At 32.2% G+C, this 24,416-nt stretch overlaps 1 protein-coding gene across 5 annotated transcripts in view; it reads right to left on the bottom strand.

Annotated features, from left to right (window-relative positions):
- Nucleotides 1–24,416, bottom strand: part of Lrp1b (LDL receptor related protein 1B) — a 1,866,674-nt gene that overhangs the window by 3,128 nt on the left and 1,839,130 nt on the right. For 3 of the 5 annotated variants that reach the window (XM_070023764.1, XM_070023793.1, XM_070023803.1), the window contains 4 exons: nt 12,358–12,434; nt 4,826–4,916; nt 3,321–3,465; nt 576–674 (listed from right to left, as the gene is read on the bottom strand). In XM_070023764.1, coding sequence (XP_069879865.1) covers nt 576–674; nt 3,321–3,465; nt 4,826–4,916; nt 12,358–12,434 — 412 coding nt within the window. Of the gene's footprint in view, nt 1–507; nt 675–3,320; nt 3,466–4,825; nt 4,917–12,357; nt 12,435–24,416 lie in introns of all 5 variants that reach the window. The other 2 variants (XM_070023782.1, XM_070023773.1) reach the window with 2 other exon arrangements.

Raw genomic sequence — 24,416 nt, 5'->3', positions numbered from 1 at the left:
GAAAAAGCAGTTGACAGAAGAGAAACATGAGGAAGAACACAATTCTCTCTGGGAATTCTGACATTTATATCTTATTCTTCATCTGCCAAAACAATGAGCTATGCTGCAATGTACTACAGGACAAAATACTGTCTGTTTTATCTCAAAATATGAGAACGATTTCATGAGATTATCTCTAACATCTCAATATGATGACATATGTCTATGTAGGCTTTCTGCACTTCATTCTTAATTCAATAAAAAATTCATTAAACAACATTTAATTTTATAATATTTAGCTATAAATGTCTAGCCATAGGTTCCTCACTAAGACCAATGTGAATTCATCCTTACTCTTGAGGAGTTAAACTCTTTCTAATTCTACTTAAGAGAGAGATCTCCTTAAGAAATTTTCTAAAATAGCATATTTTGTTTGCAATGTTGTATGGGCAGATCATATACATAGACTTCAATTTTTAGTGCTGCTTTAAAATCTCTTGTCAAGTAAAAATATAATTAAGGACATGCCTGATGTCTAGGTCTAGTGGTCACTGTGGTCATGGAATGGGCATGAAATAATGAATGTCTTCTCTCACCCCAGCAGTTAGTGGTCCTTTCAAATCAGAGTTTAGGTAGATAGGCGGTGCTGTATGGGGAAGCTTGAAAGCACTGGGCCCTCCCCCTCTATACCTGGCCTGTGTACAAACAGAGAATTTTAGTTCCTCATCTAATATCATCTAACCATCTTTCACTGATTCAAATTATGTTAAATCATAAAAATAAATAAATAAGTCTTTACTGTTGATCTATGATCATTGTATTCATACTAGGTTTTATATCATGCAAAGAATACTAATGTTAGATTATTGTTTCATACATAGACATTCCAATTTGCCTAATTACTGACAGACATACTAAGCATGTAGCAACTTCCATTCATTTTTGTTTAACACAGGTCTCCCCCAAAGAAAACAGTATCTTCTCGAACACTCTGAGCAAAATGTATGTGGCTCTCAATATAGGATACTGACATTGGCCAAAATATGTGCTTCTAATTGAAGAGACTTTATTATTAGAAGCTTCAGTTTTTTTAATTAAAGTTTTGAATATTTTGAGTATTTAGAAAATCATATCAAATTTCAAATCTGACAAATATCACCACATTAGAAAAATGTGTTCCTAATCAAAATCAGTTTAATTAGTAATAAAATCAGCTGTCTAATTCATAAGCCAACACCACTTGATTTAGACATCATGAACAGATTTAAAGGTAGAATTATCCAATACAATATACTTGTATTTACAGTGTTATAATTATTATTGATAAAAGTGAGCATTTGAAATTAGTGGTGAATTCACATTTTGAAAAATATTAACCATCAACTTTAAAGAAAGAATAACCATAGATTATGGGAGAGGAAAATTGATTCTGAAAAATACTTTTAAGAATAAAATTCACTTGGAGTTACCTCTTCATTTTTTTCCATATGCATCTCATTCAGAAAATATTTTAAACAACTTTTACTATATTTACATTTATAAATTTGAATCTGGAATCAGCCGTTTATGAATGAATTACCATTTTCTGAAAATGATACATTTTTGGATAACCAGTAAATATTCCTTTGTGGGTTCTTCAAAAATTATTCAGTGGTTTCTTCCATAGTCATATCATTTTTATTAACTTTTTAAAAGTGCTTCCCTCATTTTATTTATAAAATACCATTGAACTAAGTCTGTAAAATAATGAGCAGACTGTGCCACAAAGGTTTCCTTCATGCATAATGAAAATTATATTTGATAACATAGTAGCTCAATGAATATGTAAGACATTTGTTTTATCATTCATGTTGCTTTGATGAGACTTTTTGTTTTTCAGTACTCTCAGGACAGTAGTCTTTCTATCCAGAATGAGTCAAATATTATTAGGAAATAATTCATATTTGCATTTCAACTATTAGGAACCAGGTACAATCCGCTTGCTAAGTAATATTCCATTTAAATTTGATTAACCACTCAGCAAATTGGTATGTAAATATTTATAAAAAGTTAAGTACTAAGTATATCAAAAATATATTTGAAGAGCACTGATGTATAATGTTATTTTCCTAGAATAACTGTGTAAAAAATTTTAAATGGTGATAATGAGATGCTATTCTCTTTAATTGTATAAAATTGGATTAATTCTATATCTAGGAAATAATGAGGAAAAATAAGAACTTCATTAAAGAAGCTCCTCATAAGTAATAGAAAACTCAGTACTGTTATTGATATCTTTCTATTTCATAAATTAATGATCAAATAAAATATGCATAGAATATGTAATTTTATATTTTCACATAGATAATATTGAAAGTAAGATTCTTTCTTCAAAAAATTAAATAAGGATTTTCTAATTAACATAAAATAATTCCTAACTAGGAAAAATCCATAGGTTATTCTTTGAGAATGTAAATTTTGTCCATTTAGTAATGTTTGCTTGGTTTCATACAAGTAAATATTTGAGAATCAATATTAGGCTTAGAGATTCCAATTATAGATAAAAACTACACTGAGTACAGTAGAGTCTATTTGATCTCACCAAATATGAGTATAAAATATGATTATAAAATCATTAATAATTGACAGTTGAAGGTGCATTTTGGGTAAAACATCTATAGTGAATCAGTATAGATTAATAGCAACAAATAAATAAAACATATTGCTCTATAAAATAAAATTTATATTCTTGATCTAGATAAAAATATAGTAAAATTCAATGAAGTGAATCTTATTTAAGTTTTATCTAAATAATTTTCATTTGTATACACATAATCAGAAGTAACAGACATTGAACAAAAAACATTGGATATCTAGGGTCTGTGTATCAGTGATATTTTCAATTAAGATTCACAACATAAAGAAAACATTTCTCAAGTAGTTTGATTATAAATAAATCCAAGGACAAATGTTGTTATCTCAACACATTTACATAGCATATTATTTTAAATAAATAATTCATTTTTATAAACCAAATGAATACGTAAGCTCACTAACATGCTGTACATGAATGCAATCCAAACTATTTTCATTTTAGAAGATACTGTTATCAAATAATGTATCCTAAAGTTCTTTTTTTTTTTTTTTTTTTTTTTTTTTGGTCGGTCGTGGGGCTTGAACTCTGGGCCTGGGCGCTGTCCCTCAGCTCTTCAGCTCAAGGCGAGCGCTCTACCACTTGAGCTACAGCGCCACTTCCATCCTAAAGTTCTTTATTGAACTTTTATAAAGAAAATCTTGATAATATTCAGACATTGAATTGAAGAATATTAGCATCATCTGTCCAGTATCTTAAGATAAATTACCTTTGTTGGGTCTACCATAAATCCAGGGTCTAAAAGGCCTCCATCAGTGTGATCATGGTCCACCTCATACATGTTATAAGATGGATTCCCAATTTCTACATTTATTCCTCCATTTATAATTGGTTGTCTTCTAATTGTTTTTGTCCTAGAATATGTGAACATTGGTATTGATATAACTTGTATAAATATCACTGTCTATGGTATATAAATTTCAGACTTACAATTTGCTTATCTATTTTACGTAACTAATATAAAAATTTTAAATAAGGTACATTTGAAATAAATTAATGTGAAAAGAAACAAAATCTCATGCTTCAATAATTAAAGTGTTCAATGATAGATTCATTAATAAAGAAACACTGAGAATAAAATTCTACTTAAGGATAAATATTTGTGCATATGTATGTGCTAGTACTGGGACTTGAACTCAGGACTACACAATTTCACTCAGCTTTTTCACTGAAGGCTAACATTGTACAATGAAGCCATACCTCTAATCCATCATTTTGTTCATTAATTGAAGATACACTCAAATTCTTCCTGGATTAGCTTTTGAACCTAATGCTTGGACCTACCTCAGCTACTAAGGTACTAGATTTACAGGCACAGGATATTGGAGCTTGGCTTCAACCATATTCTTAATAGTTAAAAATTCCATTTCTTTTCCTTTAATCTGAAATGTATCTCTAGCCAGATTTTGTCAATGTTATTTTGAAGCAGAAAATACAGGATGACAGATGGAGGTCAACTGGGATAAACATTAATGAGAAACCTTCTGAATGAGCAGATAGCCTGTAGTGATGTACAATTGTCCTCTCAACTAGTGGGAATGTTTGGCCAAAAATGGTTGGGCAGTAAATAATTGGGAGAAGCATAACTTAAATTGTTGATCACCTACCTAACACTTATGAGACAGTGAGTTCTAAAACTAATGCCATCATAAAAGAGAAAAAAAAACTTTGATATCAGCTACCTGTAAGTATTAGGTCACATAGAATCTTAATAATTTATTATTCAGAAGCTTGATTAAAGCTCCCAGTTCCCAGATGAAACCCCATAAAAGAGCCTGTCTTCATTCTTCAAATTACTGATATAATGATACTGGTAGTAAGATTTAAATAAATGCCTGTGCTATTAGATAATGACATGTACAGTTTATAACTTATTTATATATTCAACATCACCATATTAATATTACCAATCATGGATTAAAATAAGATAATCTTCAGAGATCCTTTCTGTTTTAAAGAAAAGATTATCAGAAATATAAAGTATACATTTTATCTAATTATAAATACAAATGAAATCTTTCCATCAACCTAATAATAGGGAATATCCATTTTATTAACTAGAAAGAAAAAAATACATGAGAGGTTTGGAAATATACAAAATATTAACACTAGAATAACAATGCCACATTTTAAGATCACTTTAAATATAAGTATATTTTTGCAAAACTTCTTGTGGATTATTTACCAAATTTTAACTTGTAACATATCACTTACCTTCTTTTCCTTTTACAGAGCACTAAGCCAATTACTAGTGTAGTTATTAAGGTCACCAAGAGGACCAGAGGCACAATGATGGCTACACTTCCTGGAAAATACATGGATGAGTAGTTGAATGAATAAGCAAAGGGAAGGAACGATACAACATAGTTCTTTATACTTTAAATCACTTCCTCATTGATGCAACAAAAATAAAGTTTGGTCCAAGTGTTGGGATTTTGAGCTTATAATCACGTTACTGAAAAATTCATCAGCATTCAAACACTTAGCTTATTGGGTATATTTCTTTAAATATTTATCACTTATATATTGCATTTATGTTTCTGGAGTTTAGAGATGTTGAATTCTATGCATTTACTCCCTCACATTTACATACAATATAGTTACCTACAATTGGTAACTTGTGGATAAATCAACTGTGAGCGTGATTTTGGCAATTTCCCTGGCCACATTCCCATCAACTGTGATATTATACTGTGAATATTTTCTAGCCATGTGACAAATTATCTGGCTGCATTGCAAAACTAAGGAAACTCAATGGTATATTTAAAACTGAATGCAAACACTGCCTGATAGCAAAATTAGTAGGAAGTTCTATCTGGTGAATTATAATAATGGCTTTTAACAGACAAATATCTAGTGTGCATGAAATTAACATTTTTCATAAACATCTATCTGATTTAGCCATGTCATCTTACTGTTTACCCTAAGAAACAAAGCAATTCAACAACAAATTAAAACTTAACTACATTGAATCAATTGTGAATAGGACACTAAGTATTATTTACATTTTTATTAGCAACAAACAGATGTAAAGGGGATTTCCTCTGATATGCCCATATACACCAACAACATATCTTTATCAACCTTAATTCCCCAGTTACTTTTCCTGATCTCTCAAGAAATATTAAAGAATGAGAGCTGGGAATGTGGTTTGGTGGTAGAGTGCTTTCCTAGCATGCATGAAGCCCTGGTTTGATTCTTCAGTACCACATAAACAGAAAAAGATTGAAGTGGTACTGTAGCTCAAGTGGAAGAGCAGAGAGGCTCAGAGAGGCTCAGGGACAGTGCCCAGACCCTGAGTTCAAGCCACAGGACTGGGAAAAAATTAAATAACTTAAAATATTTAAAATGTATTTTTTTTCTGCAAACACATCTTCATGTAAAAATACTGGGCAGAAATTCATGGTCATTATATGCAATACCCAGCCACTTAAGGACTTCAATATAGAAACTTAGACTTGCTTTAATAATTCTACCTAGAAAATACCTGAATGAGACAGACAATCCATTCACTAACCAAAACACCAAAGATTCTTTAAGAAGCTTTCATATTTAACTAATTTTTACCATTTGATAGTGGAAGAAATAATATGTCTTAACTAACCAGATAACCAAGGGAAACTAAAACTCATTTACTTTAGTAACTTCCTGAACTACAAAACTACTTTTGTTTTTTTCATGTTACTATAACTTTTACTAAGTTTGATCTGGGTGACAGTGGCCCAACACCTGAGAATGTCAGTTTGAAGTCATCCCAGAAACAATCAGTCTTTTGTCTTTAATTACCAGCAAAAATCTGGAAGTAGATGTGTGGCTCACATGGTAAAGCATCTACGCTAAGCAAAAATGAAAAGAAAATGCTCTATGTCTAGTCTTTTGAGGAACCTTTATACTGCTTTCCATAAGAGTTGAACAGCTCACATTCCCATCAGCAGTGTAATATTGTTCCTTTTTGGCCACATTAGTGAAATGGCTTGGTAATAACAATTTGAAGTTTGATATTGACATTCCTCCAACACTGTACTTCCTGCTAAGGATTGTTTTCTGTTTGCTTGTTTTGTTTTATTTTGTTTTACTAAACCTAGAGCTTCCCTATGATGCAGAAATTCCACCCCTGGGCATTTTTCCAATAGAACACACTAAAACTTTCAGCACAGACCCAAGGTATAGAATCAACTCATTCAGGGGATGAATGGATCAAAAAAAAAGTGATACATAACAGAATTCTATGCTTCCATCAGAAACAATGATATTGTTCCATTTGTGAAGTAATGGAAAGACTTTGAAAAATTTATATTAAGCAAAGAAAAGCAGACCCAAAGATATATAGATTGCATGGTTTCACACATTTGTTGTAACTAGAATGTGCCCAGAAATCTACAAGTAAAGACACTGTATGGTAAAGACAAAAAATTACACTTGGACATGATAAATTATGCAGAACTCTATTATTTGTCTCACTCTATAAAGTGAGACCAAAGGAGCATGTTCTTAAGAATGAATCACAAAGGCACAATAGCTATGTGTATATTATCATATAAAATTATATTTATCAAAATGACCTCCAAGAAATGGAAATGAGGGTTTTTTTTTGCTAGTTTGCTGTATTCTTTTATTCCTTTGTTGTTGTTGATGCTTTTAATATCTTTTTTCTTGTATGTAAGTTTATCTGTTTTGAAGAGGATAAGGTGGAGTACAGAAATGGTGGGACAAAGTACAAACAAATGCAGCAGTGATACTCACTAGACATCATTTTAAAAATGAGTCATACAACTTGTAAGGAAGAGAGGCTGGAGAGAAAAACTGGGAGAAAATCAGAGAAGAGGTGACACTGTTTAACAAGAAATGTACTCACTACCTGACTAACTGTAACCATTCTGTACATCACCATTACCATAATAATGAAAACAAAATCTCAGCAGAAGCAAGATTGTGTGCTGTGTGTGTGTGTGTGTGTGTGTGTGTGTGTGTGTGTGTGTGTGTGTGTGTGTGTGTGTGTATGTGTGTATGTGTGTGTGATAGTATTTGGGCTTTAGATTTTGGAAAAGTGAACTTCATGTTAATATGTAATTTTATTATCTTTAAGTAGGTATAAAAAAGATTTCAATTCAGCATGTCAGTTTGTGAATATGTTGTCTATGGTCCATTAGTAATTAATGAAATCAGAGACTCTAACACCTTAGTTTGTAACTAACATTTTCTCACAAATTTTAAATACCAGGGAACAGCTTGGTTTCTTCATATGCTATGACCTCAATTGATTGATCATGACTTTATAAATAACTTTATTCATTATTCATTCTTTGCTGTTAAACCTTGTATACACTGGTAGATGTAAAATGCCTACCAATACTGATTTTATGGTATGTATTTGCAATTACAAATTATTCAGAAAATTAGTTTTTACTTGTTTTGCATATTTTTTGCTATTCCTATAAGGCTGAAAGCTATTAATTATGCATGCTAGAAAACAAAGGATTTCTTTTTTTATTCCTTCCCACCACAGGTGGCAGTTGCAATTCCATATATTACAGCACTCTGTGTAGAAGCCTAGACTCCTGGTATGTTTATGTAGCCAATCAAGGTAATTGCAATAACACTTAGTGCTGACAATAAATAATTCAAGGTAGCATTTTGCAAGTGATTTTTTTGTAAAAGAGTTTATATTGAGTTCATATTGGTATAAACAAATGGCCACTATGCATTTTAATAAAATTATAGGATAAAACTTATCAAAAGTAGTATGTTTCCCATATATTCAAATAAATAGATGCAAATACCATAACAAATAAAAAAACAAGTCTATAACAGATGATTTTTAAGCAGCAAGGGTGGTGGGAGTAAGTCAACAAATAGTATCAACTAGAGTGAATCTTTCTTTGCATCATGGTTGTGAAGTCCAATTATATAACACTTTTACAATAAAATGGAGACCTGCATTATCAGCATGTTATGTTGAAGAGCCTCTTTCTCTGGGACCTTCATTACATCACTACAATTGAGATCATAGACCATGAAGCTGGGTTTCATCCTTTCAAATCTTACTCTAAATATAACCTTGGGAAAATACTTACCTTTGTCCTGGATTACTTGTCTATATATTTATGTCTTCATTAAGATATTTCCTATTAGTGTTCATTAGTGTAAATGTGTTTATGTTAATAGTGTAGAAGGTGCTACATATATGCTTAGGAAATAATTCTTTATTTTTCACTTACTCTCTGCATGTCTCTGCTATATACTTTTTCACAATATATTGTAAAGAATGGTTTATTTTTAAGCTCCTTGAGGGCATAAAGGAGCTTTAATTTGCAGGTACTTTAGTTCTTATTTGCCCCAGAGGCCATAATTCAATTCTTGTTTAGGAAATATGTTTTAAGGGATTACTGTGACCCAGACTCTTAAGGGATAACTGTGGCCCAGACACTTATGTTTCCTCTACTTTGTTGTGAGGATGGGAAAGAATATTGCTTGATGTACATGAGATGACAAATAAAGAGTGTATTCAACATATCATAAATATAACTCCAGGCAAAGCTGGCATGACCAATCAAACATAAAGGATGTACATCCAACTAGATCTGCTCTATGAAAGAACTGGTATGTCTCTGAAACCTAAGGGCTGTGTCCTGTTCAGTTCCCTGGAGAGTATGTGTGTGATTAAATCTAAGGAAAATAAGTAATCAGGCTAGGGTGCAGAATTGCTAAAGGCTATAGGAGATATTGCTGTATAGGAAAATAGAAGTGAGGATATGAAGGGCTGTGTTAGCCATGGAACTTGGATAGTAATTTGTACTACTGGAGAGAAAGGTTCTATTGAAGATAATAGAAAGGACAATATCTTTGAATGTATTGTTTAATTTGAGAAAAGAATGGTTAAGAGCAACACTTAATGTTTTAAGAGGTTAATTTTGCAGCCATGTTGCAGATACAAAAATAAAATGAGGCATATGAGATTGGCTTTTGGGGTAGAGAAAATTAATAAAATATTTTGGGTGGGGAAATATATCAGCTACATGGCTACAATAATACTAAATGTGAAATGGCTACAAGTTGAATAATAACACCATGATTAATCAGTATAAATTATGAAATTTGAAATGAATTTCAATATACAATTAGAAAATTAGAAATTACATGTTAGTTTAAAATATTTACCAAGTAATTTTTAATGAGGGTTAAGGATGATTTACTTCTTGTCTCTAAACTCCTGGTTTTGAAGTGTATTAAAATACGTATCAACTTTTGTCCAGCCTGTACTGCAGTGGAATTTTCAGGACAGATCTACAGTGTTGTTTGTTTTTGTGTTCTTGTTTCTGACACTTTTAAGTGCCATTATTAAAATTTTCAACAAAAAACCTGAAAAAAATCTTTATTTACACATACTGATATTAATTACCCTGATTGGAAAGACTGAAAAATTCATAATGTACAGTGAGTGTATATATATTGTTGAGGAAGAAAAATAATATCCTTGACTAACGTACTCTTAATTTGACATTCTTTTCTTACTCTTTTGCTTCTGAAGATAAACATGCATAAAAACAAATAAAACCTATACTTCTTCAGAAACAAGAAGGCTCAATGGAATTTGCTTTTGAACACTGGAATTAATCTCTAGTCTAGCTTGATTTGATTCCTGTTCCTGTTACCAAATAGTACCTATGTTAATGATGTAAACTCTGCTAGTAGCAGGATCCATGTTTATGACATTTAATGATTAATTTTGATCAGGAAACAAGAACAGCTTTGAAAAATTGTCTGTAAGTTTAGAATTTTTTCTGAACATGCATGTGTTAACTTAAAGCTGTGAGATGTGTGTGATTTTGGTCCTGGAGCAGCTAGGATTTTCCTTAGAATATCCTTGCAATTGTTGGATGAGGAAGGAAAAAGACCTTGTAGGGAATTTTAGAACACAATTGTTGGGCTTGGGTGCTGAAATTTGTGGAAATGGTTTTAAAATGGTAGATGTGGAAAGATCTACCTTGCCTAATTTGACATATGAAGAAGAAGGAAAGAAAAAGAAACCTAAAACAAAATAATTATTTTCTTTAACCAGAATCAAATTCCAAACATATTACAAGAATTAATTTTGGAGGTATGCGATTTTAAACGTAATGTTGCAAACTCTTTACAAATATCAGCAATCATTAGGAGCATTTAGGGGGAAAAAGTTACTTGAAGTTAGCCATCTCTATAACATACCAGATTTATAAAATGGGATTGAAATTTTAAAGGGCTTTATTATGTATCTTCCATAATTTTTAGTCGATTACCAAATATAGATAACATAAAATGTCTCTAGGGGAGTAAGAAAATAAATTAATTTATACCATTGATAAACCTTTCTAAAAGAAAGGAAGAATGAGACTAGAATGTCTACTGAATTTTCAAAATGTATGGTAGGTCCACCTCAAGGACAAACCTTAATGTTTTTGAATATGGCTTGGACAATGAAGCACCAGCTTCTTCTTAGAAGAAGATATGCCTAATTTCATGTAAAAGTTCTAAACTAGAGGATCTGAGATGGAAAGAGTTACCCACAAGTAATTATAACCCTATTTCCAGAGATTCTGTGGCTCTTTCTCTCATCGTTGACTTAAAGTCATTAAATTTAATGGAAGTATCAATGCACATGGAAAGGGCGATTAGCTACGTACATATCAAATTACCACACACCAGAGCAAAGGTGACCAAATAATGATTGTTAGAAAATGTTTATCATCTATCATTGCTCCTTAAAGAAACACACTCCAGAAACAAGAGGAAAAAATGTTTTAACTGATCCTTAATAGAAGGTTGTTCTTATTCTCTTAGGAAAAAGCCAGTAACTGAATTTTCAAATTATGCACAGTTTTCTTAATAACTCAGACTTGTGGTAAAGGTGTTTTCTGGTCCTTGTTGTTAGCTAAAACAGCCTGTGTGATTAGAAAAATCTATTACCTTAGAGCTTTATGCTGATGTGAAAATGTCTGACTCTCTGAACATACTTCGAGGAGTTTTAAAGTCAAAATGATATTATCGTTATCCCATACTCTAATTTTAAATTTATGTAATAACTTAAGAAAATGTACTCCCAATATTTGTGATATACATTTGTGATAACTGCTGAAATTAAGGAAAATAAAAATACACCATTCAGTTTTGTAGAACAATGGAGAGCTATGTGAGTGATAATTTATAGCAGAGGAACAGAAATGAGATATATTTGAGGAGATGGGAACCATTATTTCTCTTTTACTGGTTCGTACTTATCTCTTTTATATCATGTATCTGTCTTGCCACATAAGGACACACTGTCCTTTGCTTTACCATCTCTTTGGACATCCCTTGAGCCTATTTATCAACACTAATTAATACCCAACGATTCCAGTCTTCAGGCCTACTTTTCTCTTGAGTTTTAGATATGCATTTTATTGCCCAAGTGATGTCAGTTGCATCTATATCAGTTGTATATCAGACAGATAAAAAGCAAAAAAATATTATATTAGGTTTACAGATGCACATTCTGAAAATTCCCTCAGTGGGTAGACTTCCCAGAGTCTGAAAGAACAAATACTTCCTGTATTCTATTACAGTGAGAACTCAGGGCTTTATCATTCAAAAACATCTGTATTTTGGAAGATCTTATAGAAAATTCCATGAAGACCTTCTAAGTTTCACTTTTCTCATTAACGGTATTAAAGGAAAAGGAATGGTCTTGACAGAATTTAGATACAACACGATTATTATTCTAAAGAACTTACTTGTACTCATATGGTCAGATTTGCTGCTTTTGGGGGCTGGTCTCTCACACTGTGTGCCTGACCAGTTGGTGGAGCATCTAGAAAGATCCAAAGAAAAACAACAGTAACAATAACAAGTTAGTGAACAGCATCACTAAAAATTTTTAAATATAGACACTTCCGTGTAATAGATTTTATCATTATAGATTCATGAATATTAGGGAAACATTGCGTATAACTCCCTACATATTGTCAGTATGCTGAGGGTAACTTCTATTGGACACTATTTGTTGAAATATATTTTATATAGTTTAGGTTTATCGTCATTTTCCATTGTTCTGTGTTCAACTTAAAATGGTACATTTCATAGCAATATTGAAATCATGATTTAGAAATGATAATCTGAGAATTATTGAAGATTACAAGCAGCCACTTATAAAACTGAGCTGGCTTCTTAAGCAAATCCTTCTTTATTAAATTTCAGTAATTTGTTTTTCTGGTTGCTCAAAGTCCAAAGTGGAACTAACTACTAAATAGTGAAGGGGTCAACTGTCTCCATGCAAACTGGAGAACTTTTATACTAATCAAATAGGAAAATACAATGTCTTCCTTATTTAATCACACTGCTTTTAGCATGAAGTGAAGAGAATATGCCCAAGTATCATGGAGGGAAGTTGCTTTCTGCATATAGATATTGACACTATTATGAAAAGCCTCATATATCTCTGATCATAAATCTGAGCATAAATTTTGACAACATAATTAGATGGTTGTGTTAAAATAAATGGTGGAATTGTTTGTGCTTTGCTTAAGCAATGCTTATTGGCTAATACAGATGTGAATCTGTCAGTGAAAATCCACAGAAAAACAATTCAATTTGCCTCAGTTCTTATTGAAAAGGACTGTCAAATGCTACCATATAGGAAGAGATGCACATAATAAAATAACAGCTTCTAGAACCATTCCTAGTGGGTCTCTCAAGGCATTATGGGATAAACTAAATAACTGGAATTTCAAGGTTTTTGTAGATACTGTCATAACCACTCAGACAGTGGAAGCTGCTTTCTAAACTAAGCATCACTGATGCTACAGGTATTATTTGTAATTTTCTAAAGTCAATGTTGGCTGTCCTAAAGCATGGACAAATTCCATAAATCTGTCATACTGACAAACTCAAACCATGAAGACTAAAGTTGTTTCAAGGAAGCATAGATTAACTTCAGCATAATTGACAATAAAGTTCCTATGTAAGACTATCGTTATCTGATTAATCATGATAAATTATAAAGCTATGAGTATGGAGCATGATTTAAATGAAAATTAATAGTATTATTTGTATTGTGATTCAGGCAATCATTCATGCAGCTCAACAGTTTGCTTAGTTCCCTCATAAAAATGCTTTAAGTATTAGAAATTTTTCTATACATCATATTTATGATAAACCATCCTGAAAACAAATTACTAAATCAGATAACTTTTAACTTAAGTTCTATCATTGTCTGTATAACATGAATGTACATGTTTACACAAAATAGGATAAAGTGAATAATGAGCATCTAATATCTAGTATCAAATATCTATTTGATATTTTAAAATATTGTCTTTTACCCCATAAATGACCTAACTGTTCACAAACACTGATTTTTCTGCAGTCCACACATAATTCAAGATAATATTTTAGGAACAACTTGCAAGTATTTTTCTCATTATTTGAATTTTTCAGTTTTTGCATTTATATATTTGTATATTTCCCAAATCTTTCTAATAGACCATCAAAAATGCTTCATATACATCAGTAAATAATGATACTAATTGCTCATTAACTTCATTCTAATGTCAATATATACATAACTACATGCATGAAATAACATTGGGTTATTTTAAAACCAAAATTTGCTTTCTACATTACTTCTTTCAAAAAACAGGTTAATTTGGGGGTTCATCTTAATAAATGACCATATATATATTTTCTTGTGCTCCAAGACATAAAATTGGTTGAGATTCATATTATACTGAAGCATTTTGAAGGCAGAGTGGAGGTACTAAGAAGCAAATATTTGAGTACTTAATTTGCTAATACAAACTTGCTTTTAAAGCTCTAGACAAGCATAAAGAAAATTTTTTAAAAAAATATGAGGATAGTGCAGTTCTTATTCCAAATTCTGGAATTATTTAATTTGGATAGGCAGTATATGTTAACAGAATGTTCTGGTTTACTAATATTGTGATTGCTAAGTTATGAGATAGTAGTCATAAACCTCTTCTTTTAAAATTGTGGATATTTGCTGGGCACCGGTAACTCATGCCTATAATCCTAGCTATTCAGGAAGCTGAGATCTTAGGATAACAATTAAAAGTCAGCTAGGGCAGGAAATTCTCTCTGTGAGACTCTTATGTCCAATAAAACTACTCAGAAAAATAAAGCCAGAAGTTGTGATTATGCTCAAGTGGTAGAGCTCTCTCCTTGAGCAAAAGAAGCTAAATGATAGTTACCAACTACCAGTACTGGCAAAAAAAGAAAAGGAAGAAAGAAAGAGAGAGAGAATGAGAAAATAAAGAAATAAAGATAGAAAGAAGGAAAGAAAGAAGGAAGGAAAAAAGAAAAGAAAGAAAGAGAAAAGAAAGAAAGCTAAAGAGAGAAAGAAAGAAGGAAAGAAAGAAAGAAAGAAAAAGAAAGAAAGAAAGAAAGAAAAAGAAAGAAAGAAAGAAAGAAAGAGAGAAAGAAAGAAAGAAAGAAAGAAAGAAAGAAAAGAAAGAAAGAAAGAAAGAAAGAAAGAAAGAAAGAAAGAAAGAAAAAAGGAAAGAAAGAAAAAAGGAAAGAAGAAAAAGAAACAAGGTTGTGGGAGCATATTTAAAGTCAGAGTCATCAAGGAAATTTTTACTTATTATGTACTAGAAATAACTTTCAAGGACTACACTGGAAGAAATAATTAATTTTATGTCATGTATCTTAATCATTGTATGATCACCTTACAATTCTCCCTCTACTCCTTAAAAGATAATGTTTTATGACCAAAGATAAAATAAGATACGTTTCACTGTCCTGCATTTGTTCCAGTCTTAAATATAATCTCTTTTGAGATATTAAATCAGATTGAAATCATTTTTCTTGTTCCCTACCTTACAAAATTACAACTTAAGGCAGTTCTTGGTCTAGAAGATTTTCTTCCAATGGTTGATTTAAGACCAAGTATTCTTAACATCTTTACAGAAATTCATAAATCTTATCTAAGTAGACTACAATGATCAAAACCATTAATGGAATAGCATTTGAAAAATGGAATGTGTGCTGCTCATTAAAATTTCCTGTCCAATTCCTTGCATATTCATGCTGACTATAATCTCTCAACCCCCTCTCTCTGTATCTGTCTCTGTCTCTGTCTCTCTCTTGTTATCACTTAAGCAAAATTCGTAGTCCATGTTCTGTTCATCTCTAAATCTGCTTTGTTGCTATGCACTACTCTCTGCTATTCATCCAGGAGCAATTTTCTGCAAGTTAGCATGGCATAGCCTTCCAAAATAACCTTTATTTTTTTCCCTCTCAACATTACAAAGGCCTGCATGACACAGACTGTCAAATTTATAATTTCAGTGATATTCTGTAGCTTAAAATCATTAAAATAATGATTATCACTATACCAATCGTGTGTTCTTGAATTAGACATAGACAGTGTTCTTGAATTAGACATAGATAGAGACATTAGATAGGTGCAGTTGTGTTTAATCATACAATCATTTATCCTTCTTTACATCCTCATCATTTCGTTCAGTGAGTAGTTACTTGGTAATGAATTCTTGACTCAACACAATCTAATTTCTCCCTTTTTTCCCAAGGTCAGTAAGTTTGAGACAAATGATTATTTACCAAGACACATAGTATTAGTAATTTGATTTGATAAATGGCAACACCTTAGTACAAACCACAAAGATAAAAATATGACAAAACCAGTCCATTTATTTCTGCACTGTGTATTAATCTTATCTATCATAACACAATAACTGTGCAATTAAAATGCCCTTAATTTTATGAGTTTTTTTGTGTATTAAACTAATGATTAGTAAACTAAATTTTGTTAAAATTCACTTTCTCTATATGGATGAATTAATTATATATCTTAATATATCTTATATATTAATTATATATCTTAGTAATATTGCAGTACCAAATCTGAGCAAGAGGAATATAATGTATGCAATCAATTCCCAAGACATGCAGACTTAAAGGAATATTTCAGATAATTATTGTATTTTCAGATGTGTGTGTATATGTTTGTGTGTGGGCAAGTTATAGGGCTTGAATTCAGGAATTATATGCTTTCCCTTAGTGCTTTTGTTCAAACTTTAAACGACCTTTTTCCCACTTCCACACTTTGTTTTTATACCAAATAGCTTTCAAGAACTTCTCTATTTTCACAAGAGGACAACATAGATAGGTAGACATAAATATATGGCTATCAAAATATGAAATAATCTAGGTAGAAATTCTCCATACAATATGTGGCAAAACCAGAGGTTTAATTAATTAATTAGTTTTGGAATTTCATTAAAAAAGTCTGACTGTACTGCTCAAACTGGCTTTGAACTAATAAAACAGTACTCCTTCCTCTGCCTTCATTATTTATAATGCTTAGTACTTTTATCTTGACATCAAACAGATGATCTCTCAATTTATCAAGACATCTATAGTTTCCACAATTATTTTATAGCTAAAATGTTTTTGTGTTTCTCATTTTAATTTTCTATTGTATAGGAGAATATTCTAAATAAAGGAAATACTGCACAGATATTGATGAGACAATAAACACTGTTAGAATAACAAAAAGAGTTTGGCATATGTAAAGGAACAAAATGTAATTTGTAAAATGGAAGTTATTATATTTTAATAGCCCAAATGCATGACATATAATTAAACTGTCTAAAATAATGATAGCTCTAAAGTAGTAGGGAAATTGTATAAAGAGAATTGAAATTAGATACAAGTACTATGTATTGAAATCCTTTAGTATTGTCTTTCATAATAACAATGATGGATATGAATGAACTGTTCCTGTCATTTTGCAGAAATGTAGACAGCGTTACTCACTTTGGGAGGAGTTCAAAAACCAAATAATGAGATTAATATCTGCTTTCTCTTTTCGTCAGATTTAAAGGTCAGAGACTCTCCTGACCACTGTGAAACTCAAAGGTGAACTTTAAAGCAATTTGAAATTGAATTTCTCCTTTTATAAATGTGTGAGGCTGTCCTTATTATAAATAATGATAGAGTCACTCAGAAAGAAAAATCTCTTAATATACCATATTCTTTTTCCACATAGGAAAAAATGCACAAAATAAACCTTAAAAAATTCTACACTATTCTGTGCTAGTTTAGATGTTATTAAATTGGAAACAGATGACAATGTATCATGAGTAATGCAAAAGATGTAAAGATGTATATTTTTATTTAAAAAAATTAGACAAAACAAAGTGACTCAAAAACCTTTCATTAATAATGTATTGTCAATTTTGTTTTAGAGCAGGGCCTTAGTTCATAATACTCGTGCTCTGCTGGTGCTCTACCTTCTGTATAATTCCCAGTATTTTCTTCCTCTACCCTTTCATTCAGAAATATCAGAAAACAAAAACATTCTCCTGTATTGAGAGACAAGTATTTATTGAATCAATTATTTGATTTTCTTATCAAGCCCCTTTTCATCTTTATTTTATATATCCTTAGATAAAATTACCTTATCTGTATTTGAAGATTCTTACTTCTTATAACATAGTTCACCAGTTTCCTCCCCCTACTTTTATATAAAAAATTATAATGTTCAAATACTATTTGATATAATTTGAATCTGATATTAGAGTAAGTGCTTTCACATAATAATTCACCTGAGCCACACATGGCGGTGAACTTATTGTTCCCTGTTACCCAGGAAGCTGAAAGTAGATTCCTGGCACAAACCCAGGAATCTCTGGTTGGCCTCAACTACATAGCCATGGGTTGTCTAATAATAATAATATCAATGAATATAATAATAAATAATCTCATTAAAAGCTGACAGTAAATTATGAGAACTTCATGAGAAGGACTTTAAAATAAAGAAATGCAATTTCTGCATAATTTGTTCTGAAAAGTACAACCATAAAGGTTAAAAATAAAATGTACTGTTATATTATCACTATTGAAAAAAGCCATGGTCATTTAAATTTAATGCATTAGTTCCATGTTTTGTTTCCTCATGCCATGATAATACCAGTCTTTGAAAAAGGTTAATGTATTACTAGTAAAAATGTAAATAAGTACACTTTTTGAGTAACACAATTATGAGAGTTGCCACATTAGTTCAGCCCTGTGGCCCGTAATACTTGATAATCTGTCTTTTATGGTATAATATGTTACACATCATTTAGCATATTATTATTATTCCTGATTTCAGTATCACATTTTTTCACATTTTTGTGAAGATATTAAGATACTTTGTTCAAGATATTAAGATAGTATATATGTGCCTAATATACCATTAAAGTTGCATCACGTATAAGCTCATTCTAAATATAAAAATAAGGATGAAGCACAAATTTGAATTTCTGTGATATATTCGGCATTTAACTTATTTGATATATTTTTGTCTGTTGTAACTGTGTGTGTTTCTGTGTATGTATGTGTGTTTGGGTTTTGCACAGGTTATAACTCAGGGCCTCACATTTGCTGGACAAGTGTTCTACAATTTGATCCATATAAACTGCTAGTCATTTTGCTTTAGTTCACCTTTCAGATAAGAACCATGATTTGCCTAAGGCTGGCCTCAAGCCTCTGTCTTCCTACTTCGGCATTGTAGGTACCTGAAATTATGGATGTATATTACTATACCCAGCATCATTTTTTTCTTTTTAATAAACTCAGATACAAAGAACAATTTAACTCAAGTTTTCTTAAATTTAACTATATTGTAACTCACAACTACTCATGACCATTGTCAGTAAAATTTGTATTCATTTGGAATGTTTATTTCAAAGACACTAAATTAAACTGGACACCAGTGACTTGTGCCTTCAATCCTAACTACTTGGGAGGCTGAGATCTGAGGATCGCAGTTCAGAACCAGCCTGGGCAAGAAAGTCCATGAGACCCTTATCTCCAATGAAGCACTAAAAATGTCAGAAGTAGAGCTGTGATTGAGCACTAGCCTTGAAAAAAATTCAGAGGGACAATAACCAGAAGAACAACAACACAATAACAAAGATCTATATATAGTTTCTTAAATTTAATATAATCAAGTACATTCAATTCAAATGTATAAAAATATACAATTTAATGTTTACTTTAAAATAATTTGATTAGAATAAATTTTTGAAGGCCGGGTGCCAGTGGCTCACACCTGTCATCCTAGCTACTCAGGAGGCTGAGATCTGAGGTTTACGGTTCAAAGCCAGCCCAGGCAGGAAAAACCATGAGTCACTTATCTCCAAAAAACCACCAGAAAACCAGAAGTGGTGCTGTAGCTCAAATGGTAGTGCTAGCCTTGATCTGAAGAGCTGAGGAACAGTGCCCAGACCCAGAGTTCAAGCCCCCCCCAAAAAAGATTTTTTTGCCATAGGGTAACTTGTCAAAGTTAAAAATAATAAATTGTGCAAAAATCTAGGACCAGTGATTATTTTTAGGAAGGTAAATATTAGAGGGGAATTTGAACTGAAGAGAGGTGGCCATCAAAAAATTGAAAAAATATAGAATGGATAATTAAGATGATTTATTTTAAGAATAACATATAAAACAATAATGGAAACTTTGCTATTAAAGATTCAACTATAAACAAATCGTTTAAATAGTGATACAGGTGGACCCATTGCAACAATGAGACATACAAGTCGTATGTCGAAAACTTTACAACTTTGGTGGGGGGGGGAGAGTTGGGTGGGGGGACGGGGGGAGGATGGGATGGGAAGGGGAAACAAAGGAGGAGGATACAATGCTTGATGAGAAATGTACTCATTGTCTTGCCCATGTAATTGTAACCCCTGTGTACAGTATTTTCACTTTATATATATATATATATATATATATATATATTTATAAACAGGAAGAAAAAAAGATTCAACTATAAAAGGCCATTTGCTATGATTGAGTGGTTTATGTCAAAATGCTTAAATATAAAATTCTACATCATCCACTTGTGTGTGAATGGTCCATGTTGTATTAAATGATAGATAACTACATACAAAATATACTCTCTAGAAACTGAAAAAGTTTAACATGTGAATACTACTCAGGAATGTGAGCTAACTAAAAAAGGCATGTTATGTTTAAAGTGAGAAGAGAGATTCTATCTAAATGAATGGTATATTGTATCAACTTAAAAGAAAAAATAGCCATAAAGTTAGTATTAATCAAAATAATAAATGTAATGTAAAAATATAGGAAGTGGAATGTTGCATGAGAGATTGTGCTGCTAATTTCACAGCTGAAGATGGGAAGGAAACCTCAATGTGACTATGTATACTAGTGGTATTATTTCCAGGATGTCTGACTTGGTCCAAAATTGATGTTTAAATATACAAAATGAACAAAAATCTCAATGCTTGGGGCCATTCAGAGAAAATAATCATAATGTTATCCAAATATTTTAGGTTGAGCAATCAGACTAAGCAATAGCCAAATACAGTATCCAAATTCAGTACTGTTCCCTTGAATATATACAGAATGAATATACATATATACATGTATATATACATATATACATACATATATACATAAATTTGATAAAACAGTATGACCTCAGAATGTGTTACCATGTTTCAAGTGAATTAAGTTCTTTCTCAATGAAATGTATCACTCTGATCTGTAGAGATATTTACTTTACTTTCACTGACAGTATCCATATACAAAGAAAATTGTGTTAGCAACCTTCTTTTTGTCAGTATTGAGGATTGACCTTGTTGGAAGAGACTCTACCACCTGAGCCATGTATATAGACCTCTTATTGTGGTGATTGTTTTTCATGTAAAGTCTTATTTTATGTCGTCAGCAGATATGGGCTACAATCTTCCTACCTGTTTTCACTTGTTACTGGGTACAGAGTACATGACACTGTGCCCATTATTCCTTCCAGAGAGCTGGGATAACAGATATGTGCCACCATATCCAGCCACTGGTGAGATGTTTTCTCACAACCTAGTACCTGGATGTCCTCTAACCATGATTTCTGGATCACTTTCTCAGAGGTAGCGAGGAGCTGAGGCGTGAGCCAATGAAGCGCAACTTTAACCTACAGAACTCTTAATGAGTAACAAATAATTTGCCAGATTTAACATTTGTAGGTATTCATTGTGTACAAAAGCATTTCAAACCTTATGACCAACGATTCTCATTAACAAAAAATTCCTTTTGTATTTTGATTTCCTTTTTCATCATAGAGGTCCTTCACTTCTTTGGTTAAGTTAATTCCTAGGTATTTTATTTTTTGTGGGGCTATTACAAATGGAGTTGCTTTCCTAATTTCAGCCACACTTTTCTCATTGTTAGCATACAGAAAAGCCATTGATTTTTGAGGGGTAATTTTATACCCTGCTACTTTGCCAAAGTTTTGCATCAGCTTGAGTAATTTGGGAGTGGAGTCTGTGGGATTCTTTAAATACAAGATCATGTCGTCTACAAAGAGGGAGAGTTTTATTTCTTCTTTCCCTATTTGGATCCCCTTTATGTCTGCATCTTGTCTTATTGCTGTAGCTAGGCATTCTAATACTAGATTGAAGAGAAGTGGAGAGAGTGGACATTCTTGTCTTGTTCCTTAGTTAAGAGGAAATGGCTTTAGTTTTTCACCATTAAGTATAATGCTGGCTGTAGATTTGTCATATACAGCCTTTATTGTATTGAGGAATGTTCCATGGATTCCTAAATTTTCCAAAACCTTCATCATAAAGGGGTGTTGGATCTTGCCAAATGCTTTTTCTGCATCTATTGAGATAACCATGGGGTTCTTATTCTTGCTCCTGTTGATGTGATGAATAATATTAATTGATTTGTGTATATTGAACCAGCTTTGCATCCCTGAAATGAATCCTGTTTGATCGTGGTGTATGATTTTTTGGATGAATTGTTGAAGTCGATTGGCCAAAATTTTGTTGAGAAGAATGGCAAAACCTCCCATGCTCCTGGATTGGAAAGATTAACATCATGAAAATGGCAATACTTCCCAAGGCTATCTACAAATTCAACGCAATACCTATCAAAATTCCAACCTCGTTCTTCAAGGAAATAGAAGAGGCAATTCAAAATTCATAGGGAACAATAAAAGACCCCGAATAGCAAAAACGCTCCTCAACGGAAAGAACACTGCTGGAGGAATATCAATACCAAATTTCAAACTCTACTATAAAGCCATAGTAATCAAAACAGCTTGGTATTGGCATAAGAACAGATCTCAGGACCAATGGAAGAGAATTGAAAACCCAGAAATGAACCTACAGACCTATAGCCATCTAATCTTCAATAAGGGAGCTAAAACAATAGAATGGAAGAAATACAGCCTCTTCAGTAAATGGTGCTGGCAAAATTGGTTAACTACTTGTAGAAAACTCAAGCTACATCCTTATATATCACCCTGCACCAGAATCAACTCCAAATGTATCAAAGACCTCGGAGTCAAAGCAGACACTCTGAAAATATTACAGGATGGAATAGGAGAAACCCTAGGTCTCCTAGGCTCAGGCCGAAATTTTCTGAATACAGACCTGGAAACACAACAAATCATAGAAAGGTTGGACAAATGGTATTGCATGAAGTTGCAGAGCTTCTGCATGGCAAAGGATATAGCTAGCAAGATCAATAGAAAGCCCACGGATTGGGAGAAGATCTTAACTAGCCATACAACAGACAAGGGTCTCATATTTAAAATATCCTTGGATCTCAAAAAATTAAATCCCCCAACAACAAATCCTCAAAGAAACAACTGCCCAATAAATAAGTGGGCTAAAGACTTAAAGAGAAACTTCTCTGAAGAAGAAAGAAGGATGGCCAATAGACACATGAAGAAATGCTCAACATCCCTAGCCATAAAAGAAATGCAAATCAAAACAACATTGAGATACCAACTCACTCCAGTTAGAATGGCAAAAATCAAGAACTCTAACAACAACAGATGCTGGAGGGGATGTGGACAGAGGGAACCTTACTTCATTGTTGGTGGGAATGCAAACTTGTTCAACCACTTTGGAAAGCAGTATGGAGGTTCCTCAAAATACATCACACAGAGCTCCCCTATGACCCAGCAATCCCACTTTTGGGCATTTACCCAAATGTTTACAAACAAGGCCACACTAAAGCTACCAGCACAACTATGTTTATTGCAACATTATTTATCATAGCTAAGATATGGAACCAACCCAGATGTCCCTCAGTAGATGAATGGATCAAGAAAATGTGGTATATACACACAATGGAATTCTATGCCTCCATCAGAAAGAATGACATTGCCCCATTTGTTATGAAATGGAAAGGCTTGGAAACAATTATATTAAGTGAAATAAGCCAGGCCCAAAGAAACATATGTCCCATGGTTTCCTTTATTTGCAATATCTAGTATATGTGTGAGTCAAGGGGAAAAGTTCAGATAATGGGATGTTAGGAAAATGAACCCTTAGATATGTATTTTAATGTTTTTTTTCTTTCATGCATTTGTTTCTAATGCATTTATAAGATTATTTGTTGCTTTGTATGTCCCTCTCCCACAGTATAACCCCTGCTTTCACTATATTTGATGTCAGTATAACTTGTGGAGGAGATGGGGAAAAACAAGTCATTTAAGGATACAGGTGGACCTGTTGCAACAATGAGAAGTACAAGTTGTCATGTCGAAAAGGAGCTTTACAATGTTGGTGCGGGGGGGTGGTGGTGTGGGGGGTAGGGGAGGATTGGGTTGGGGGTGAGGGAGGAGGCTGGGAAGAGATTTGAAGGGTAAACAAAGGAGGAGACTGCAATGCTTGATAAGAAATATACGCATTATCCTGCCCATGTAATTGTAACCCCTCTGTACAGTATGTTCACACAAAAAAATAATAAAATGAAATAAAAGGAAAAAAATTCCTTTTGTAATTCAGTT

The sequence above is a fragment of the Dipodomys merriami genome, unplaced genomic scaffold, assembly GCF_024711535.1.
Source record: "Dipodomys merriami isolate MVZ:Mamm:240054 unplaced genomic scaffold, mDipMer1.0.p SCAF_1, whole genome shotgun sequence".
In the NCBI taxonomy this organism is placed as follows: Eukaryota; Metazoa; Chordata; class Mammalia; order Rodentia; family Heteromyidae; genus Dipodomys; species Dipodomys merriami.
Note: the sequence above shows the minus strand (reverse complement) of the source record. Positions and strands in the feature narration are given on the sequence as shown.